At 38.3% G+C, this 17,634-nt stretch overlaps 3 protein-coding genes across 4 annotated transcripts; all 3 read left to right on the forward strand.

Annotated features, from left to right (window-relative positions):
* Nucleotides 1-78: 78 nt before the first annotated feature.
* On the forward strand, nt 79-8,747 carry LOC103716297 (60S ribosomal protein L27a-3-like). 2 transcript variants are annotated; one of them, XR_001879957.2, is made up of 3 exons: nt 79-587; nt 6,984-7,132; nt 8,334-8,747. XR_001879957.2 is itself a non-coding variant. In XM_008804237.4 (2 exons), exon 1 carries the CDS (start codon nt 136-138, stop codon nt 583-585), a length of 450 nt encoding a protein of 149 aa, XP_008802459.1. In that variant the 5' UTR covers nt 79-135; the 3' UTR covers nt 586-587; nt 1,469-1,816. The 2 variants fall into 2 exon arrangements, 1 of the variants encoding a protein (XP_008802459.1); XM_008804237.4 differs by lacking the exons at nt 6,984-7,132; nt 8,334-8,747 and adding an exon at nt 1,469-1,816.
* Nucleotides 4,850-8,835, forward strand: LOC103716298 (ORM1-like protein 2). The gene is made up of 3 exons (XM_008804238.4): nt 4,850-5,176; nt 6,984-7,132; nt 8,334-8,835. Exons 1-3 carry the CDS (start codon nt 4,988-4,990, stop codon nt 8,470-8,472), a joined length of 477 nt encoding a protein of 158 aa, XP_008802460.1. The 5' UTR covers nt 4,850-4,987; the 3' UTR covers nt 8,473-8,835.
* Nucleotides 8,836-10,498: 1,663 nt separating this feature from the next.
* On the forward strand, nt 10,499-14,676 carry LOC103716296 (4,5:9,10-diseco-3-hydroxy-5,9,17-trioxoandrosta-1(10),2-diene-4-oate hydrolase). Its single transcript, XM_008804235.4, has 4 exons — nt 10,499-11,433; nt 13,784-13,879; nt 13,963-14,030; nt 14,113-14,676. The coding sequence occupies exons 1-4, from the start codon at nt 10,783-10,785 to the stop codon at nt 14,240-14,242; spliced, it is 945 nt and encodes a 314-aa protein (XP_008802457.1). The 5' UTR covers nt 10,499-10,782; the 3' UTR covers nt 14,243-14,676.
* The last annotated feature ends 2,958 nt before the right edge of the window (nt 14,677-17,634 follow it).

The following is a 17,634-nucleotide window of genomic DNA, read 5'->3' on the forward strand; positions in this document are numbered from 1 at the left end:
CCTCGCCCAACACGATCATTCGCGGTAACCGAGATCGGACGGCCAGTCTTTCATCTCCTCCTCTATAAACAACCATCTTCGTTCGGGTTTCGTTCCCCTCTGGAACCCTAACCCTAGGAGAGGGGAGGTCAGAAGATGACGACGCGCTTCAAGAAGAACCGGAAGAAGCGTGGGCACGTGAGCGCCGGCCATGGCCGGATAGGAAAGCACCGGAAGCACCCCGGTGGCCGTGGTAACGCCGGAGGGATGCACCACCACCGGATCCTCTTCGACAAGTACCATCCAGGGTACTTCGGTAAGGTCGGCATGCGCTATTTCCACCGCCTCCGTAACAAGTTCTACTGCCCCACCGTTAACGTCGAACGCCTCTGGTCTCTCGTGCCCGACGACGTCAAGGATGCCGCCGCCGCCGCCGCCGGAAGCTCCGCCCCGATGATCGACGTCACTCAGTTCGGGTACTTCAAGGTGCTCGGCAAGGGGATGATGCCCCCCTCCTTCCCCGTTGTCGTGAAGGCCAAGCTCGTGTCCAAGATCGCCGAGAAGAAGATCAAGGCTGCCGGCGGCGCCGTCGTGCTCACCGCCTGATGGTCAGTTGGGCCAGATCTTAGTCTTTTTACCTCTGGTTTTTTCTCTCGGTACCCGTCTCTCATTATTTTGGTCGGTTGAAGGAGTGGATTTTAGATCCGAAAGCATGTTTTTATTTGAATCTGGACGTGTTCAAACTTAAATTTTGGATCCAGTTGTTTAGGATTTATACATGTTTAGATTAATGAAGCGGGTAAGCATTGATGTTTTGATTGAGTTGTTGCTTGCTTTGATGATGATTGAGTTTGTGTTAGCTTTGACATCTAATGATGTTTTTGGTAGATCGTTGCAACAAACACTTGAAGGATGTAAGATAGTTCTTGGGTTGATCGATAGGGATAATTGGCATTGTTATCTATGGGAAGGTTCCATAGTGGCATTGTTGTTAATGTAATTATAAGTATTATGATGGTGGCTATAGAATTTTTGATCATATATTCTCGCATATTATATGTGTGCGTGCGTGCAAAGTTGAATTGCACACTTTGCCTTAACTCCTTGTAAATTAACGATTTAAAATCAATGACAGATTATCCAAATTTAAGTTGCAAAGTATTAAACAGGATCTACACTATAAAAAAATCCACAAATCAAAATGCATATTTTTTAGTAGTCTCTAATCTAATTATTAATTAGATATTTTTGAAATGGACGGTTTTAATGGTATGATATTATATTTTACTATGATATACTCATCAAAATCTAATTAATTTAAATTTACCAATGTTTCAAGTTGTGTAATTCCATAAAGTGGACTCTTAATTTATATGTCTTAGTATACTAGTGCGATTGATACCATTTTTTTTTTTGCACTGATTTGATGCATAGATTGGAGACTAGTAAAACTTATAAATTTTGGCTTTTTGATTTTTTTTAAATGTAGATTATGTTAATGGATCACCTGCTGGTGCTAGTGGCAATGATGTGGATAATTGGGTACTGGTAGTATTACTTTGTTGCCTTTCGGATGCTGGATTCTCTTCTTCTTTCTTAGGTTGGAGGAGCTGGTTGAACCATAAGTTGCAACAGTTGTGTACCATTATAGCATCTCCATCCCATGGATAGTTAGTAGTTGTATCCTTGTATTTGTGGCTTAATGTTTTATATATAAATAACTTAGCTTTTGCTTAATATGAGAATGCCAAACATGTAGTTTGTTTAGAGCATTCTTATCGGATTTCAAGCAAATGTCTTGGATGCTTTCTAACCTATATTATCTTTGGGTTTATTATTGAGGTCCATAATGATAACATGTGCATCATCTTGTGCATCTAAGCTTGTTTGATTTTCCGTGGCATGTATTTCAGTCTAAAAAAATTACCTGCTTGGGGCCTTTTTTTTTTTGTTTTGGGGGGGGGGGGGGGGGTGTGAGCAGGCTGAGTGGGAATCTATTTTTTCCCCCAAGATTAGGTCGTTGTGGAAACATACTTCAGCTCCTTTTCAAGCCAACCAAATGCTCATTGTGGGCTCTTTCTGGGATGAATTGAGTTGGGATGCTCCCTTAGGGACAACCAGACAGGCTCTTAGCTTGTTTGACTTTCATGCACCTATTTCAATCTAGGGCTAGTGAAGGCTCATTAGTCTTTTCTCTACACTTCAATGCATTTTGCAATCTTATAATTTTTTTTAGATCGTTATATGCTGGTCGAAGCTGTTGCCATTGTCGGTACTTTTGATGGGGTCTCAAGATGTTGGGTATATCTGAAGAACTTGTAGATAGAACTTACAAGTCTAAGTTTGCTATTCTTTATATTCATGCAATTTCTTTTTTTTTAATGCCAATCAGAAAATAAGTGCTATCCTTGTAAGTTATGAATGCTAAAATAAGATATATGCACAAATTCAACAATATGCTATTTAATGTTATGGTACTATGGTTGTGAATCAAGGCTCAAGAAGCTGCCATGGTTTTGTTTTTTTTTTTTTTGAACTTGTAAATATTTTCATCACTTCAGGGTAACATCGAGAGTAACTTATTTTAAACCACACTGCTGTTTTTAGCTCTATATTTAAAATGATGAAATCATAGTTCCAAAATAATCCTCTCCCTCCGAATGCTATCCAGCTACATGATTTATTTTTTGACAATATATTGTTTTAAGATCATATGCATTGATGAGTTAATGCAGGTGTTTGAGTTGTATTTTCACGCCTGCTCTAAACATTGAAAGTTTTTAGATGTTGAGAGTTTTATTGCTTTATGAAAGACTGCTTGTTTACATGTCAAGAGTGGAATGATTAAAGGTGACCGGATTATAGTTAAATTATGTTTGATGAAATGATGATATCTTTCATAGTGAATTTAATATTCTTCTGAATTTATGTTTTGTGGTCAAATAATCATTATTTTCAGACATAATTATCTGAATGAATCAAACGTTAGTTCAAGCTGGAATCAATCTGGAGTTCAAGAAAATCATCCCATATACGATAGTAACATGAAAATGCAAATGAACGGTTATTTATTGAACAAGCCTATGAAAATAAAAGGAAGAGACATGATGAAATTGATTAATCATAAATCAATATCCATGAACAATTTAGTGATTTGAAAAAAATGGGGGAAATTTTGGTCAATAATTTGGAGGACACAAAGATCAACAATTTTTTCAAGTGAACAATTCGACCCTTGGTTGCCGATCCTAAGTCTAGGGCATTGATTACCACTATCAAAATTTCTTATAATTGATTATTTTGCAGGGATCACACTTCAAATTTATCTCACTCCAAATGTTCCAGCTTATGCCTCCATTGGATCTTCATTTATAGATACTACATAAGAGAAAAGGAACCAATCATTGTGCATGCTTAAAAAGCTTATATACAAAGACAATTCCACATAATAACAAGAATGATGGACTGCATCATATGCATTTTAAATTCTTCAAGAGATACCTGGTCAAGGTCACGCTGAAGCAATTGCAAGTAAAGGGAGGACTCCATCAGGAAGTTTCAAAAAAAAAAAAAAAGCCGCTTCCATAAGATATTTAGAGTGAAGCAAAAGGAGATTTATATGATTACGGTTTTTGGATTCGGGTGGATTAGGTTTGGTTTGGGTCGGGCCTATTTTTTGTTGACTAAAATTAGATCATGATGATATAATGTTATATGAGCACAATTAGATTGAAAAATATAAGACCTAGGTCTAATCCAAAATCTAAATTGTGTCTAATTTTGAAGCCGGCACAATCCTTGGGTCTTCCAATACGGATCTAGTTAGGTTTAATTAGGTCAGATCATGGATTAGTCTGACCTATTTGCTGCTTTACCTCTTCATCATGGAAGACTTCTGTATTTATCCAAGATTTCTCTGATGGAGCTAAGTTACAGGTATAGCTTGATAATGGACTTAGACTCAATGCAAAAAGAAAGTGGCAACCTTAGGTTATGACTTGGTCAAAAATGGACTAATTGTTAACCATTTGACATTCATCAGAGTGTGATGTCAACTTTAAATTGCATCTCTAGTTTGATAACCATATTTTCTATGTAACATCACTATGGACCAATATAAATTTTAGTAAAGAAGCCATTTTCTCAAGTTGATAGAGTCTCTTAATGGGTTTACTAAAAGACTCCAATTCAAATCCCACCTTCATCATGAGTTGTCTCGTAATAAAGCTAATTGTTGTTGATACCTCCGTTCCAGTTCCTTCTTACATACGAGCTTAGAAAAAAAAAAGAGAAAAGAGAGCCTCATGGAGAATGTGGTCAATAATTCATAATTGAGCCCCACTACAATAATCGATAATTTATTGTCTCCATGGATTATCCATTAGAAAAGATTTCAAAATCATCATAAATCTTTCTTTTTGCCAAATTCTAAGGGCTCTAATGTGTTAACGAGCATAGAAGTTCTTGCTCTCTTATATACAAACATGCCTGAAAAATAATTTATTTATCTAATAATTATAATATCATTTTAAATTTAAATATTATATTTAAAAAATGTAATCTTTTTAATAAAAAGTCTGTACATGGTTTCATTATTTAAAAATTTTGATGGAAAAAATGTCATACATCCCATGAAAAATGAAGCGATACATTCACACCCGTCACAATACCATGTATAAGATTAAGAGAGGATTAATAAAAAGATATTTTATCATATACAATCAAGTAATTTTATTATCTTGTAAATTCTGTGTATTATTTTCTGTTGCAATGATTAACAGAAACATTATAATTACTCTGAAGCAAACGACATGCGTTGGAACCGCAATTTATCTTGCTTCCCGTAAAATACCCAATCCGGCAAACGACGGCTGTTATTTCCGTTACAACAACAGATGTCGGCGTTATAGCGAAACCCAGATCTCTTCCTCTCCGCCCGCGACCAAGAGCTTCTTTCCGAGGAAGGGGAGGAGGAGAATTTTCAGCAAAAAAAAAGGGGAGGAGGAGAATGCCGAAGCTCTATGCGGAGGCGGCGGGGGCGGCGCCCGTCTTGAACCGGAACACGGAGTGGGTGGTGTACCCAGGCGTGTGGACGACGTACATACTCCTCATCTTCTTCGCCTGGATCGCCGTCCTCTCCCTCCTCCGCTGCTCGCCCGGCGTCGCCTGGACCATCGTCAATCTCGCCCACTTCTTCGTAGGACCCCTTTCAATCCTTCTTCTCATTCCTCTCTCCTCAAGTTCGAATCATTTTAGGGTTTCGGTGCCACTATGGGAGCTTTCGCATGTTGGAATCTCGTGTTCTTTTTCTAATTCTTTTCTTACCATAAGATGTGGGCGTTTTTATCGGATTTTGTGATGTAGATTTGTTGTTGCTCGTGCAAAATGACTGGAATCCAATTCCTATCGATGGTGTTTCAAGCAAAAGAGAATAGAGAAACAGAGAAAATAGGTAAAAGAAAGAGTATTCAATCACTTTAGGGGAAAGGGACCTTCAGTAGCATTTAGGCTATTCTTATTAAATTGATCATCTATCTAGATGTCCCCCAAGGCACTACACATTTATAAATTGAAAATATGAGGTAACCAATCCCTAAGGGACTTGGACTGCTCCTAAACTAAACTCCCATCCTGAATCAAATTAAACTTAGGATCCTAAATAAGAAACCTATCGCAAAATTGAAGCTTTTGGTTTGAATGGATGATAATGATACCATCATACCAGGAAGAAGTAAAGGATTGGTTTCTTCATATAAAGCTTTAGGTTTTTTCTGTTTTTATTGTATAATGAAGGAATTATGGATAAGTTTAAATTTTTAACTGATCGAGGGGATAGGATTGTTCATGGCTTACATTGGACACATGTGCAGTCTCTAATCTTGTCAGGGTCTGTGATAGGGATGGTAGTAAGATAATGGATGACTGGGGTTGAAGGGACATAAGACCACTCCCCATTTCTCTGATGTTAGTAATTTGTTCTCTTGTTCTTCTAATGTTGTTTGAAAAGAACTGGAGGGCTGGATGAGACTAGAGAATTGTTAAATATGGAGAATTGATATGTGGAGAATATATACTTTGTGATAGATGAATGATGCAAACTTATGGAAATTGCTTTTCATAAAACTTTCCACCCTTGTTTTTGAGTTGAAGCATATTATTTTAGAATGTTATGAGAAGACTAGATATGTTGTTTTGGTGCTTGAATCATGGATAAACTCGGAGGATTTGAATTTTGCAGAACTCCTGGCTATGCACAGACCAGTTTACAACATTTTTTTTCTTGAGTAGGATTAGTGCTAATCGAGAGTGGAGACCTATAGGAAATCTTCGTGAGGTCTTTCTTTGGGACTTGTACAGAAACTTGTGATAAATGGATTCAGGGCCAGATTGGCCTTTGAAGGGTTCAAATTCTAACTTAGCAGGTTTTCTTGGAAAGATCTTGAACTGCAGCAGGCCTTAGGGACGTAAGACTTCTCCTATTGATATGAAGAAGGAAGCCATAACTCAAAATTTGCTATTGCAACAGTTTGTATAATAGGTTACTTGGTAGATCATTTGCTACAAAGAACATGAGAACATCATTAGATCTTCTTTGTTTTTTTTTTAAATTTACAATGCTGTAGGATATTTGTCATTCAACCATTTCTAATCTTTCTGCATTTTGAGGTAACTAGTCTGTAATTAGGCTTTAGAAGATTTATATTTTTAAATGTAGAACTCTGAGCAAGTTTTGGTTTGTTTGGCCTCTGATGGCTTAATTACCTGCATTTATTATAAAAACTTTTTAAAACGTTTTTCTTAACAGTTGATGTATGCTCAACAATTTCATGCAAAGCTTCCAGTTTAGTTTCTGCTTCTTTCAGTTTAATAAAAAACAAGATTCAAAGTTTTTGGCCCCTCTTCCCTGGTGTCTTAAGATGATAATAGATCCGTGGCCTATGTAAATACTCTGCTTATAGTGTTGGAGCATCATCTCACTGGTGGCTACTTTGGTATTTGTTTAGGTGACGTATCACTGCTTTCATTGGAGGAAGGGAACTCCATTTGCTGAAGACCAGGGTATCTATAATGGTTTAACTTGGTGGGAGCAGGTGGACAATGGCAAGCAGCTCACCAACAATAGAAAGTTTTTGTCTACTGTACCAGTGATCCTGTGAGTATCCTCCAGACATGTCCTGAAAAGAAATTCAAAACTGAAGTTGCAATAGTGGATGCATCTTTGTGGCAAAGAAGGTTCACGAGCTTTCAAGCCAGCCAGTGATTTGACCTATTTTTCTTCCCATGTTGTTCTGATACTTTGACCTTTAGTAGCTGCTAGATTTTGCACTGTATTTCATATTTAGTACTCAATTGCCTTCTAATTTTTGCCATGGTCATGCGGAAAGGTTGCATTTTATTTCATATACCGTCTTTTTTTTTGTACGTATACTGCTGTTTATATGCTAAAAATGTCATGAAATATTTGGTTGGTGAAGGCACTTAAAAGTCATGTCTTGTTGTTAACTATATATTTCTTTTCCAAATTCCAAAATATGAGGTTTCTACCTTTACTGACTTTGTTATTATTGATATCAAAAACTCTATAAATATAATCATGGCTTAAATTAACTGACTAGCAATGACATCAAACATGTCTATGGGTAATATGGATAGAGATTACCGGAGCTATCCGAAGAAAATTGAAGGTGGCTGGCTTGTATAGTGTAGGCATGGGGGAAAAAAGTATGAATTGGAAAGAGTTGCTGGCTTTTGCATCATAATTCTTTTATTTTATTGTATTTTATACCTCTAGGAACGCTCCCTAGTATGTATAATGTTTTGTTGCATGTTAATTCTGCCTTCTTATTCCTGCTCCACTTTATAAATTTCTTAGCTCCACAATTAATTATTATTACATGGATGTAATTGTCTTTTTCTTGAGAATATGGTGGCTATTCACCACATTCATGTTTGAACTTGAGACCTCTGATCAACTGAGCTACCAGCTGTTGGCATTCTTCTTATGATCAAATAAGAAATACTTTCATTGTGTTGATGTATCTTCTGAATGGGAAATGGACTTTTTTTTTTCTAAATTATTTGTTGCTTGTAGTCGCTAGGTATCATGATTGCTACGTACATAGTCTTGTTTCTTGCCAAACAAATACAGATTGGAATTTTATGAATGCGATTCCACCTCAGAAAAGTAAACTTGATTGAAGGATGTAAGAAATTATGTGGTTGAATTATGATGTTCTTTCATACGACTTCTAAATTTATCCCAAATCTCCTATCAAAGCTTGAACCTTTTCTTTCTTTTTAACATGCGCTTGCCTTTATTGAAATTTATTGATATAACCATGTGTATCTGGCAGGTACCTGATTGCCTTACATACGACGGACTACCAGTATCCGATGCTCTTTCTCAATACACTTGCTGTGTTTGTGCTGGTGGTTGCCAAGTTCCCTAACATGCACAAAGTCCGTATCTTTGGAATTAATGGAGATCACTGATCTATGCCCTAAGAATAGGGTGTGCGATTATTTTCTTCATGTACCTTCATGGCTGAAAGAAAATGGAAGTTTTGGGTTTTGATAAGGGATGCTTTGCTCTCAGTGCTGCAATTCTTCTTGCATTATTGTATATTAGGTTAAAATAAATAACAAAAACATATACACGAAATCGATTGAGCATTGGCACAAAGTTTTGGCTTTTGCAGGATGGATATTATGCAGTTAATGTTGCAAAACTCTCTCCTTCAGCATTTGTTCAAGAGATATTTGTTGTTCAGCTGGTGTTGCAACTATTCTTCCTCCCTCTCTGATCCATCTGTTTTCTTCTTGTGTTTTAATTCAGACATTTATTTCCCGATCCAATTAAGTATTGTTCTCCAGCTTTGATGTGTTGTTATTCATCTTAGCAGGGCTCTGAACTAAAACACCTGAAACTCTTGGGAAGCACGCCGGCTTCCGGGTGTCGCACCAAGCCCCAAGGGCACGTGGCATCGTTTGAGGCCCAAAAAAATCCCAGGCTTTGGCTCGTGTTTGAGGCCCGAAAGCCAGACTCTGGTTGAAACGTTCCAGATTCAGATGAGGCCTGCATCATGTTAAATCTGGGCCTTACTCGCTCGTTTCCTCGCCCGTGCACTATGACTCAACTTCTCCAGTTATTGATGGATTCTTTTTTAAAAAACATGATGGATGTTTAGAAAAAAAGGAAAAGAAAAAGATTGTACCCATGATGGTTTAATCATCCAATTTGTTCTCGAATACAAACGACGTGAGGTTTGAATGCTACCCGCGATTTTAGGAATTGGCTTGCAGAAATTTAATTTGTGATCATGCCAAGATGCATCATAAATGATTCCTTCCATCTTTCCAAAAAGAATTAAAAAGACAGGTGAAGGGAGTGACTGAGTTTGGATGTGAAGTGCCAAATATACCACTGACCTGCTCTAAAAGTAATGGGTTGGTGTGGGGTTAGATGGGCAGGTTGTCCACAGTTAGCTGCTTACCAGCAATAGTTCTCTGTTAAATCAAGTAAAAATGGCCATCTTCTACATCATGAATTGAGTAATTTGCTCTTCCACTTAGTTTACGTAGTCTGTTTTAACTGCTTCTTGGATCTATCCTCGACTCCACCTTTTTCAGGTTAATCTTTCAATCATTCCCTAAGTTAGTTGATCTCTTATTCTACATCGACGGATGATGAGCTAAGTAACATTAGCCTTTCCATGCTTATGCATCCACTTGACTTTTTTTTTTTTTTTTGGCACAATCGCTACCAGGTAGGTAGATGACATTGATCTATTTTTATATGTAGAATAGTTTGCACAATTAGTATGTACCTATAGCCATTACCATCTTTGGCTCTTGGCCTAAAAATATACTTTCATATCACAACAAACAAAGGAACAAAGATGGTATTCTATTGATCATTCGAGATTTCTGTCACCTTTAATATGAGGACCCGTGCGGGTATATGTTTAGTTCCACATTGGTTATTAGTTAGGTAGATCTTGGAAACTTATACAACATCAAAGAATACAAATAATATCTTCCAACTAGTCATTTTGGATGAGACTTTGGATTGTTACAGTTAATTGCGCTTGAGAACTCAATGAGTTAACACAAGAAGTTCCATATGTCAATGAACAAACATATGATTGATCTTAGCCATTCATGCGGTAGAATTTGCACTTTACTCATGCTCTTGGCTTTGATAGTTAAAGCCGGCATTAAAAACTCAATGGCATAATGATATTTCTTATTAAGCGAACAGGGAGGACACAAATGGCTCAACCAACCATCCAGGTCATTATCACTATCTACCAAAGCTGGACCACCAGTCAGCTTTACTTTCTTTGTAACACTGCACGAAATATTATGTCCATTCGTTGCAACACGACATACCTCCGAGTGATGCTACATTATATATGAATAAAGTAGCGTGGATCATGAGATGTGGCTCTAAAGTCTAACAAGCGTTCTTGTTGTTTCCTTACTTTCTTTCCTACTATCTAGAATTCAATTTCGGATGGAGAAATCTCTCTCTCTCTCTCTCTCTCTCTCTCTCTCTCGGGGTCATGGATTGACCAAATCCAACGATCATAATAACCATTTTATCCTCGTCTAACCGTACAACCGATCCGAAATCCAACGGCTACTGCCTCTCGGGAACACCGCACTCCCAGTATCCACTCGGACTCCTCTTATCTATTTTTATCGGGATCTTTTTTCGATTGCCTTCATCCATTATTTACCAAAACAACGCCTCCAATCTCCATAAATTCCTTAGACTCTCTCTCTCTCTCTCGAATTACGATGGGTTTGAGCCTCGTTTCGTTCATGGAGTCCTTCCTCCGCCTCTCCTTCATCGCCGCCGGGCTCCGCCTCCGCACCGTCGCCATCGACGCCGACACCACCCTCCGCTGCTGGATCTCAAACTCGCTCCCCATCTCTTCTTCCAATTCTGGACCTGACAGGCGTCGCCTCAAGCCCCTGCTCGTCCTCATCCACGGCTTCGGACCCAGCGCTACGTGGCAGTGGCGCCACCAGGTCCGGCCCCTTTCCCGCCACTTCGACCTCGTCATCCCCGACCTCCTCTTCTTCGGCGGCTCCACCACCCGCTCCCCCCACCGCTCCGAGGCCTTCCAGGCCGCCTCCCTCGCCCGCCTCCTCGACGCCCTCCGCCTCTCCAAGATCTCCGTGGTCGGGACCAGCTACGGTGGCTTCGTGGCATACCACCTGGCCCGGGCACTCGGGCTGGAGCGGGTCGAGCGGGTGGTGATCGCCAGCTCCGACGTGCTCAAGTCCGCCGGCGACGATAAGGGCCTGGCGGAGCGGGCCGGCGTGGAGAACGTCCAGGACCTGATGCTCCCCCGGACCGCCGCGAATCTCCGCGCGCTCATCGGCCTCGCCGTCCACCGGCCGCCGCGGTTCATGCCGGAATTCGTTCTCCGCGACGTCGTAAGGGTGCGCTGTTCGTTTTCTTCCCTTTCTCCTTCCTCTTCCCCATTTTTGCTCTTTTTCGTTCCGATTTCTCCTATGTGAATTTATTGCTACAATGCTATGTAATCTAAGCGTACAAAATGACAATCTTTTTTGTGCTTGTAGAATGATCTAAAAAAAAAACATATATATAATTATCTAATTTTTTAAGCATTTGATGCTCTAAATTATATAATTTTCTATATCTAAGTATTAAGGTTACAAGCTAGTGTATCTATAATTCTATATATATGTATATATATAATTATTATATACAATGTTACGTTAAAACATCACCTATCAGTACTGTGCCACTATTGGTGGATTCTTATGGAGACAAGGGAAATGGAGGGCCCACATGCTGTTTAATATGGAAGCCGGGTTGATTGGTCTTATTTATGTTTGAAGTTTGGCGTGTGGGTCCTGCAAGGCATTGCGTTCCTCCATGACTGCCCTCTTAAGACGATCGAAAGCTTCCATGCCCTCGTTCATGTCGCTTGGCGTGATTCATGGATGCAAGCCAGCGTTAGCATCTAAACTAATAGTTTAGTTTGTCAGAAATTACAATCGCAGTACATCGTAGCTGTTTAGATGAAGGTGTTGAATAAAAATTCCGTGCTCTTTTTCGTTCAGCAGTGCTTTGAGGAGAATGTGAGCAAAACACGTAATTCCATTAAGGATTCCATCAAATTATAGAATAACACGTAATTCGCATTCTCCAAGTTATATCTTCTTACGTCATTATTCATTGACATCGTTCTTTTAGTTGGCCGGTTCATATGTTTATACTGGACAATGAAATAACTGAAGGTGGTCTTAAATAATAGCTTCTCCGTACAGTCACTGTGTAATGTAGATTGAGACCTCTGTTTGGAAGGTGAAGTTATTATTTGTTAGTATTTGTTGTAGTCGCCAGCTCCCCATAATTTAGACAAATGTCTCCATCTGTAATCGTTGTCCTGGCGATGTGGAATGGCATTTAATAATATAATTATATTGAGCTTCATGTATGGTGGTTTGGCACAAGGGGCTACCATTGATTTATGAAGGTAGATGAGTTAGGTAAGATGTTGGTGCTCGTTTGGAGTGAGAATGCTTTCATTGAATTCATTAGCTGAGATGACTTAATAAAGAATATGAAGGAAAGAATTTATTTTGGTTAAAGTAGAAGAAAAAGGAAGGAGGAGAAGAAGCTGAAGAAAAAGACATGCGGCAGAATTGGTGCTGGAGATCAAATTAACTTCAAATACAGGAAGCAGGTAAAGGTGCATTATTTCATAAGTTTACTCTGCCTTTAAGTGTGGCTTTGTGGGATATGATGTACTTTGCTTTACACCATGAAGACTAACTGATCTAGAAGTATTTTTGCTTGCAAAGAAAATAAGGAACGTACTGGCATTTTTAATTGAATCTTGGAGATGCAGATGAGACAGACCTTCAGCTTTTTCAGAACTCCATTGCCTTCAATAATTTCCCAGCTCTTGGTCTGTGAGATGCAGGCGACTGGTTCAAAAGGTCGTTTCTGGTTGATACCATTTGCAATATAAATACTTTTCTAATTCAAGAGCTTGGAGTATTTGATTGAATAGTTAAATTTCATCTATTATAAATGTAATTCGGTAGATGGCTGTCAGTTAAGAGAAGGAATACTTGGAAAATGGCGAGTTGTTGAAGAAGTACTCGATAGATGAAAAGAGCGTTGTAAGTCAAAAATTGGGATGGAAGTTTGCTATCATACCTCCATAGTGGAGATACAAGCTATTGGATGATAATACAGCCATTAGATTAGTTTAGGCTCTAGAGTGGCCAAGGGTATATTGTGTCATGCTTTGAGGGTGGACATGATCCCTAGAGTTTGCATCATATTTGTAGGTACAGAGATGTTAAAAATAATGCAAATGGATTAATTTTTGAGCCAGATCTAATTTGTAAAGGTCTTTCTTTTCATTAAAGAGATAAAGATAGATTGATTGACACCCACACACACACACACACACACACACAGAGGGGGGGTTTTTAGGCCCTCTCCTGATCTAATTTGTAAAGTTGCAAGTTCTAATTGCCTTTTGGCAATAGATGCATGCATCATAGGGCCTGTTTTTACCCTTCCAACAGCTTCAAAATACTTCATGTGATTCCTACTTGGAAAGTCACAAGTTTGGTTCCATATTTAACATGGAGGCTTGGAATTATTGTCCTGACTTTCCTTGGTCATCTTGTTTCTGAATGCTGTTTGTGATCATAAAATCTCTTGCACCATAACCTGTGTAAATTAAATCTTATCCTTGTCTCAAGCTTTTCATTTAGAGAAGTGGCTGATGGAGTGGTTGCGCAGAATCTCTACAACCAGAACGTAGAAGAAAAGAAGGAACTTATGAGGGCAGTTACTCTCGGTAACAGAGATGAGTTCCAGCTGACTCCTCTCCCTCAGGTGACAATGATGTCCATGCACAATTGTAAGCGAGGTTGTTCATGGTCCTCCCCTGCTAAATGATTTCTTTCCACTTCTTGTAGGATGTTCTGATCATATGGGGAGAGTATGATCGTATTTTTCCATTGGAGAAGGCGTACGAGATCAAGAAGTAAGTCATCACTCATGTATACCATATTTATGCATTCTTGTGTGGTGATGGCTGGGTTATCAACTTAAATTAATGGATGCAGGCGTTTGGGAGAGAAGGCTAGATTAGAAATTATGAAGGACACAGCCCACGTACCGCAGGGGGAGGACCCAGAAAAGTTCAACGAGATCCTCCTAAACTTCTTACTTGGTGCTCCTAGATCTGCAATGTGAATTTTGGCTTCTTACTTGGTGCTCCTAAAGCTCTTTTCAATCTGCAAAAAAGGCCGGGTGGTATTCTTAGCTCCCTTCTACTCAAAAAAAAAAAAAAGGAAAAAGAAAAGAAAAAAAAAGAGTTTTGGCTTATGATGCTTCAGAGCTTCCATGGATGGATTTGTGGGACGAGGATAATTATTGGACTTGGTCCAGCCTATGTGTCTGAGGCATAGTGATTTAAGCTTTCTTATTTGGAATGTTTGGAGGGATGAGACTTATTCCATGGAATAAGAATTTAGTGCATTTAATTGGAGGGATAAGTGAATGTGATAGGTGCATATATTTAAGAATTTTTGGCGTACATATCCTCCTAAATATTGAGATTTGTATAAATATTCTTCCAGAATTGATATTTGCACGTAAGCCCTTATGAAACATTTATTTTGAGCATATATCTTCTTTTTTTTTTGTGTATGTGCCCACACCATGGAATGCCGTTAAGAAATTGGCGGTTTAAAATAAAAAATAACTACATACTTTCAATAGGTAGACTTGCAAAAAAAAATATTGATAAAGATATAAATGCAAATAATAACTTTGCAAGGATATTCATACAATTTCACATATTTAGGAGGGTTTATATGGAAAAAAAATTTAATTTTATTTTTGTCTATTTTAACTTATTTTAACACTCGGATTTTACAAAAAGATATGTTTCGACAATTGGGTGACCAAAAGAGTTATAGAATTTTTTTTATTAATCATAAAATTATTCTACATTATTCTTCTTCATTTATAGCAATCATTATATCTTATTTCATCGAAATATAGCTTGTAATATTCATTGTTATAGATGCATATACGAGGATATGTATTAGAATACAGAAAGGGATTAGAATCTCTTAAAGACACATGATAGATTGCAATGATTAAGTTTTCTTACTAGTGTCGTGCTTATGGGTGAAAAACAATATTAATCATCCCTAAGCAAAATCATCGAAGGACTTCATAACCCTTCAAAACCTTCAGACTCATTAACAACCTTTGCGGACATGTGGTAGAAGGCCACCCTTTACATTATGTATTTTAAGTCACTTATCTTTGGAGCTTCGATTTTCTGGAAAAAGAAAAGATCTACTGCATGGGGCTCATCTTATCAGTTATCACATCAATTTTAAATTAGCCATCAACCCACATACAAGAAATTTTTTAGCTCTAAAAAATAAATATTGCAAATCTCATACAATAAAACATAAATGTTACAAATATCTCACAACATTTTTATTAAACTAATTCAAAAAGTTAAAGGCATGATTTGACCATCTTTATGTAAAAAAAAAAAAGGATACAATGAAGGAAGAACCTCGACAACCATAAGAAGAACTTAGATTCCAACGGTGAGAACTCCGACGATCGAAAGAGGAGGAGAAGAGTTGCCTATGGTGGAGAAAAAAGTCGAGAGAATGATTTTGATTTCGGACGAATGAGTGAAATAGAGGGTTCGAGAGATATCAGAAAATTTCTTAAAAGTGGTAAAAATATTAGTTTCCAGTAAGATCCGTTAACTTGTTACCCGCTTCAAAGGTAAAAAGATAATTACATAATTTAATTATTTTTAATTTAAATAAATATTTTTTTAACTAATCAAATGAGCTGAATAAATATGATTTTGACTAATCAAATGAGTTGAATCGCTATATCAAAAATATTCATAAAAAATAGCATTTTGCGAGGGCATATATGTAAATATCAATTTGGGAGAATATTGATGCAAATTCTAATATTTAGGAGAGTATTCATGCAAAAATTCAAGATTATTTTTTCATATATACTCTTCTAAAATATATAAAATTACATGAATACCCTCCACGATTGCTATTTACATATATACCCTTTATTTTTGCATGTTTAGCCGTTACAAGTATTTTTGTTATTTTAATTTTAAATTACTAACTTCTTAACGACGTTAGATGGCACAGGTACATCTAAAAAAAAAAGAAAAAAAATGGTATATATACAAAATAAGTATTTTATGAGTATATACATGTAAATATTAATTTTGGAAGTGTATTTATATAAATTTTAATATTTAGAAGGGTATGTATGCAAAATAATCTTATATTTAATAGTCATTGTATTTTGCAATGATTTGTATCTATCAAAGGAATAAAATCAACTTTCCACTCTTTTTGTATATATATTTAGAGAGTAGTTAAGAGCAAAGAAGTAATTAGAGAAAGGAAGAGGGGAAGCCACCCCCAAGGCTCCATTCAACCACTTTAACAGTAAAGAATATGTCTTTTTCTATCACTTAACGGTGACACATTTTGGTATCTTTCGTGGACATTGTTAAGGTGGTTGAGACTTAATTGAGCTGCATCCATTTGATAAACACGTCGAGACAATCAAATCGTCCTTCCTCAAAACTGACTCGTACAGCTTTGCTCAAACCTTTGCGCGCAGCCACTTTGTAGCCCGTGAAATATCGAGTGGGTCGTACACTTACGATTCATGGGACCATGCAAACTCTATGGAAGTGGATACTTACAAGTGAGGTTTGCCTAACCGGCCATGCCGGCTGGTTTGGATTCTATCGGATCGGTCCGGCTTATAATCGGTACGACGGAGCTGTGAAAACTGGTATAGTGCCGAAACCAGCTGGAGCTAGAGAAGAACAAAAGAAGGAGAGAGAGCAGGAAATAGAGGGAGGAGGAGAGACCTCCGCCGCCCGCGAAGTGCTGCCGAGGGCCGGCGGAGGTTCGAGAGGGGGGGGGGGGGGGGGGGGCAGCAGAGCTCGTGAGGGGCGGCGGCGCGACAGAGGCAAAGGCCGTGACCGCGTCCTCTGTTTTTTTCGAAAGAAATAGAGGATGCGGCCGCGGAATAAAAATTTTGAAATTTTTAAGTGAAGTCGGCAAATCTGTTGCCGACTTCATTTAAAAATCTTCGCAGGCCCTTTGCGGGCGGCCTCTCCTCTCCTCCATTCCTCCCTCACCCGCTCGCTCTCTCCTTCTCTTCTTCTTCTCCGCCTCCGGCGGAGAAGAGCTGGCCGGTTCGGTCCGGTTTAAACCGATCCGAACCGGAATCGTACCGGTCCAGTAGGCAATCGGTACGTCTACTAGTACCAATACGACGAATCTTGTTTACAAGAAACTATCCGGCAGCCTTCACAATTGGGGAATCAAGGTTTCGGTAGCGTAATTGCCGTCTCTTTTTGAAATTACTATGCATTAACCAGTTGGCCAAAATAGGTTGATAACATCAATCATTTGCCAGCCTAATCTCTGAATGCATTTCTTTTGGCGTGTGTCGTGTGATATCTGTAAAAATAGTTGTTACCAGTGATGTACATGGATAAAACCATGAAGAGGTCAGGGTTGCAATTAGGACAAGTTGGGGCTGGATTCATGGCT

Source organism: Phoenix dactylifera, chromosome 15, assembly GCF_009389715.1.
Source record: "Phoenix dactylifera cultivar Barhee BC4 chromosome 15, palm_55x_up_171113_PBpolish2nd_filt_p, whole genome shotgun sequence".
NCBI classification, from domain to species: Eukaryota; Viridiplantae; Streptophyta; class Magnoliopsida; order Arecales; family Arecaceae; genus Phoenix; species Phoenix dactylifera.

Coding starts and splice junctions, on each gene's coding strand:
- LOC103716297 (XM_008804237.4), top strand. CDS start 136: ATGACGACGCGCTTCAAGAAGAACCGGAAGAAGCGTGGGCACGTGAGC.
- LOC103716296 (XM_008804235.4), top strand. CDS start 10,783: ATGGGTTTGAGCCTCGTTTCGTTCATGGAGTCCTTCCTCCGCCTCTCC. Junction 11,434..13,783: donor TTCTCCGCGACGTCGTAAGG/GTGCGCTGTTCG, acceptor GTGGTTGCGCAG/AATCTCTACAACCAGAACGT. Junction 13,880..13,962: donor AGCTGACTCCTCTCCCTCAG/GTGACAATGATG, acceptor CACTTCTTGTAG/GATGTTCTGATCATATGGGG.
- LOC103716298 (XM_008804238.4), top strand. CDS start 4,988: ATGCCGAAGCTCTATGCGGAGGCGGCGGGGGCGGCGCCCGTCTTGAAC. Junction 5,177..6,983: donor TCAATCTCGCCCACTTCTTC/GTAGGACCCCTT, acceptor GTATTTGTTTAG/GTGACGTATCACTGCTTTCA. Junction 7,133..8,333: donor TCTACTGTACCAGTGATCCT/GTGAGTATCCTC, acceptor TGTATCTGGCAG/GTACCTGATTGCCTTACATA.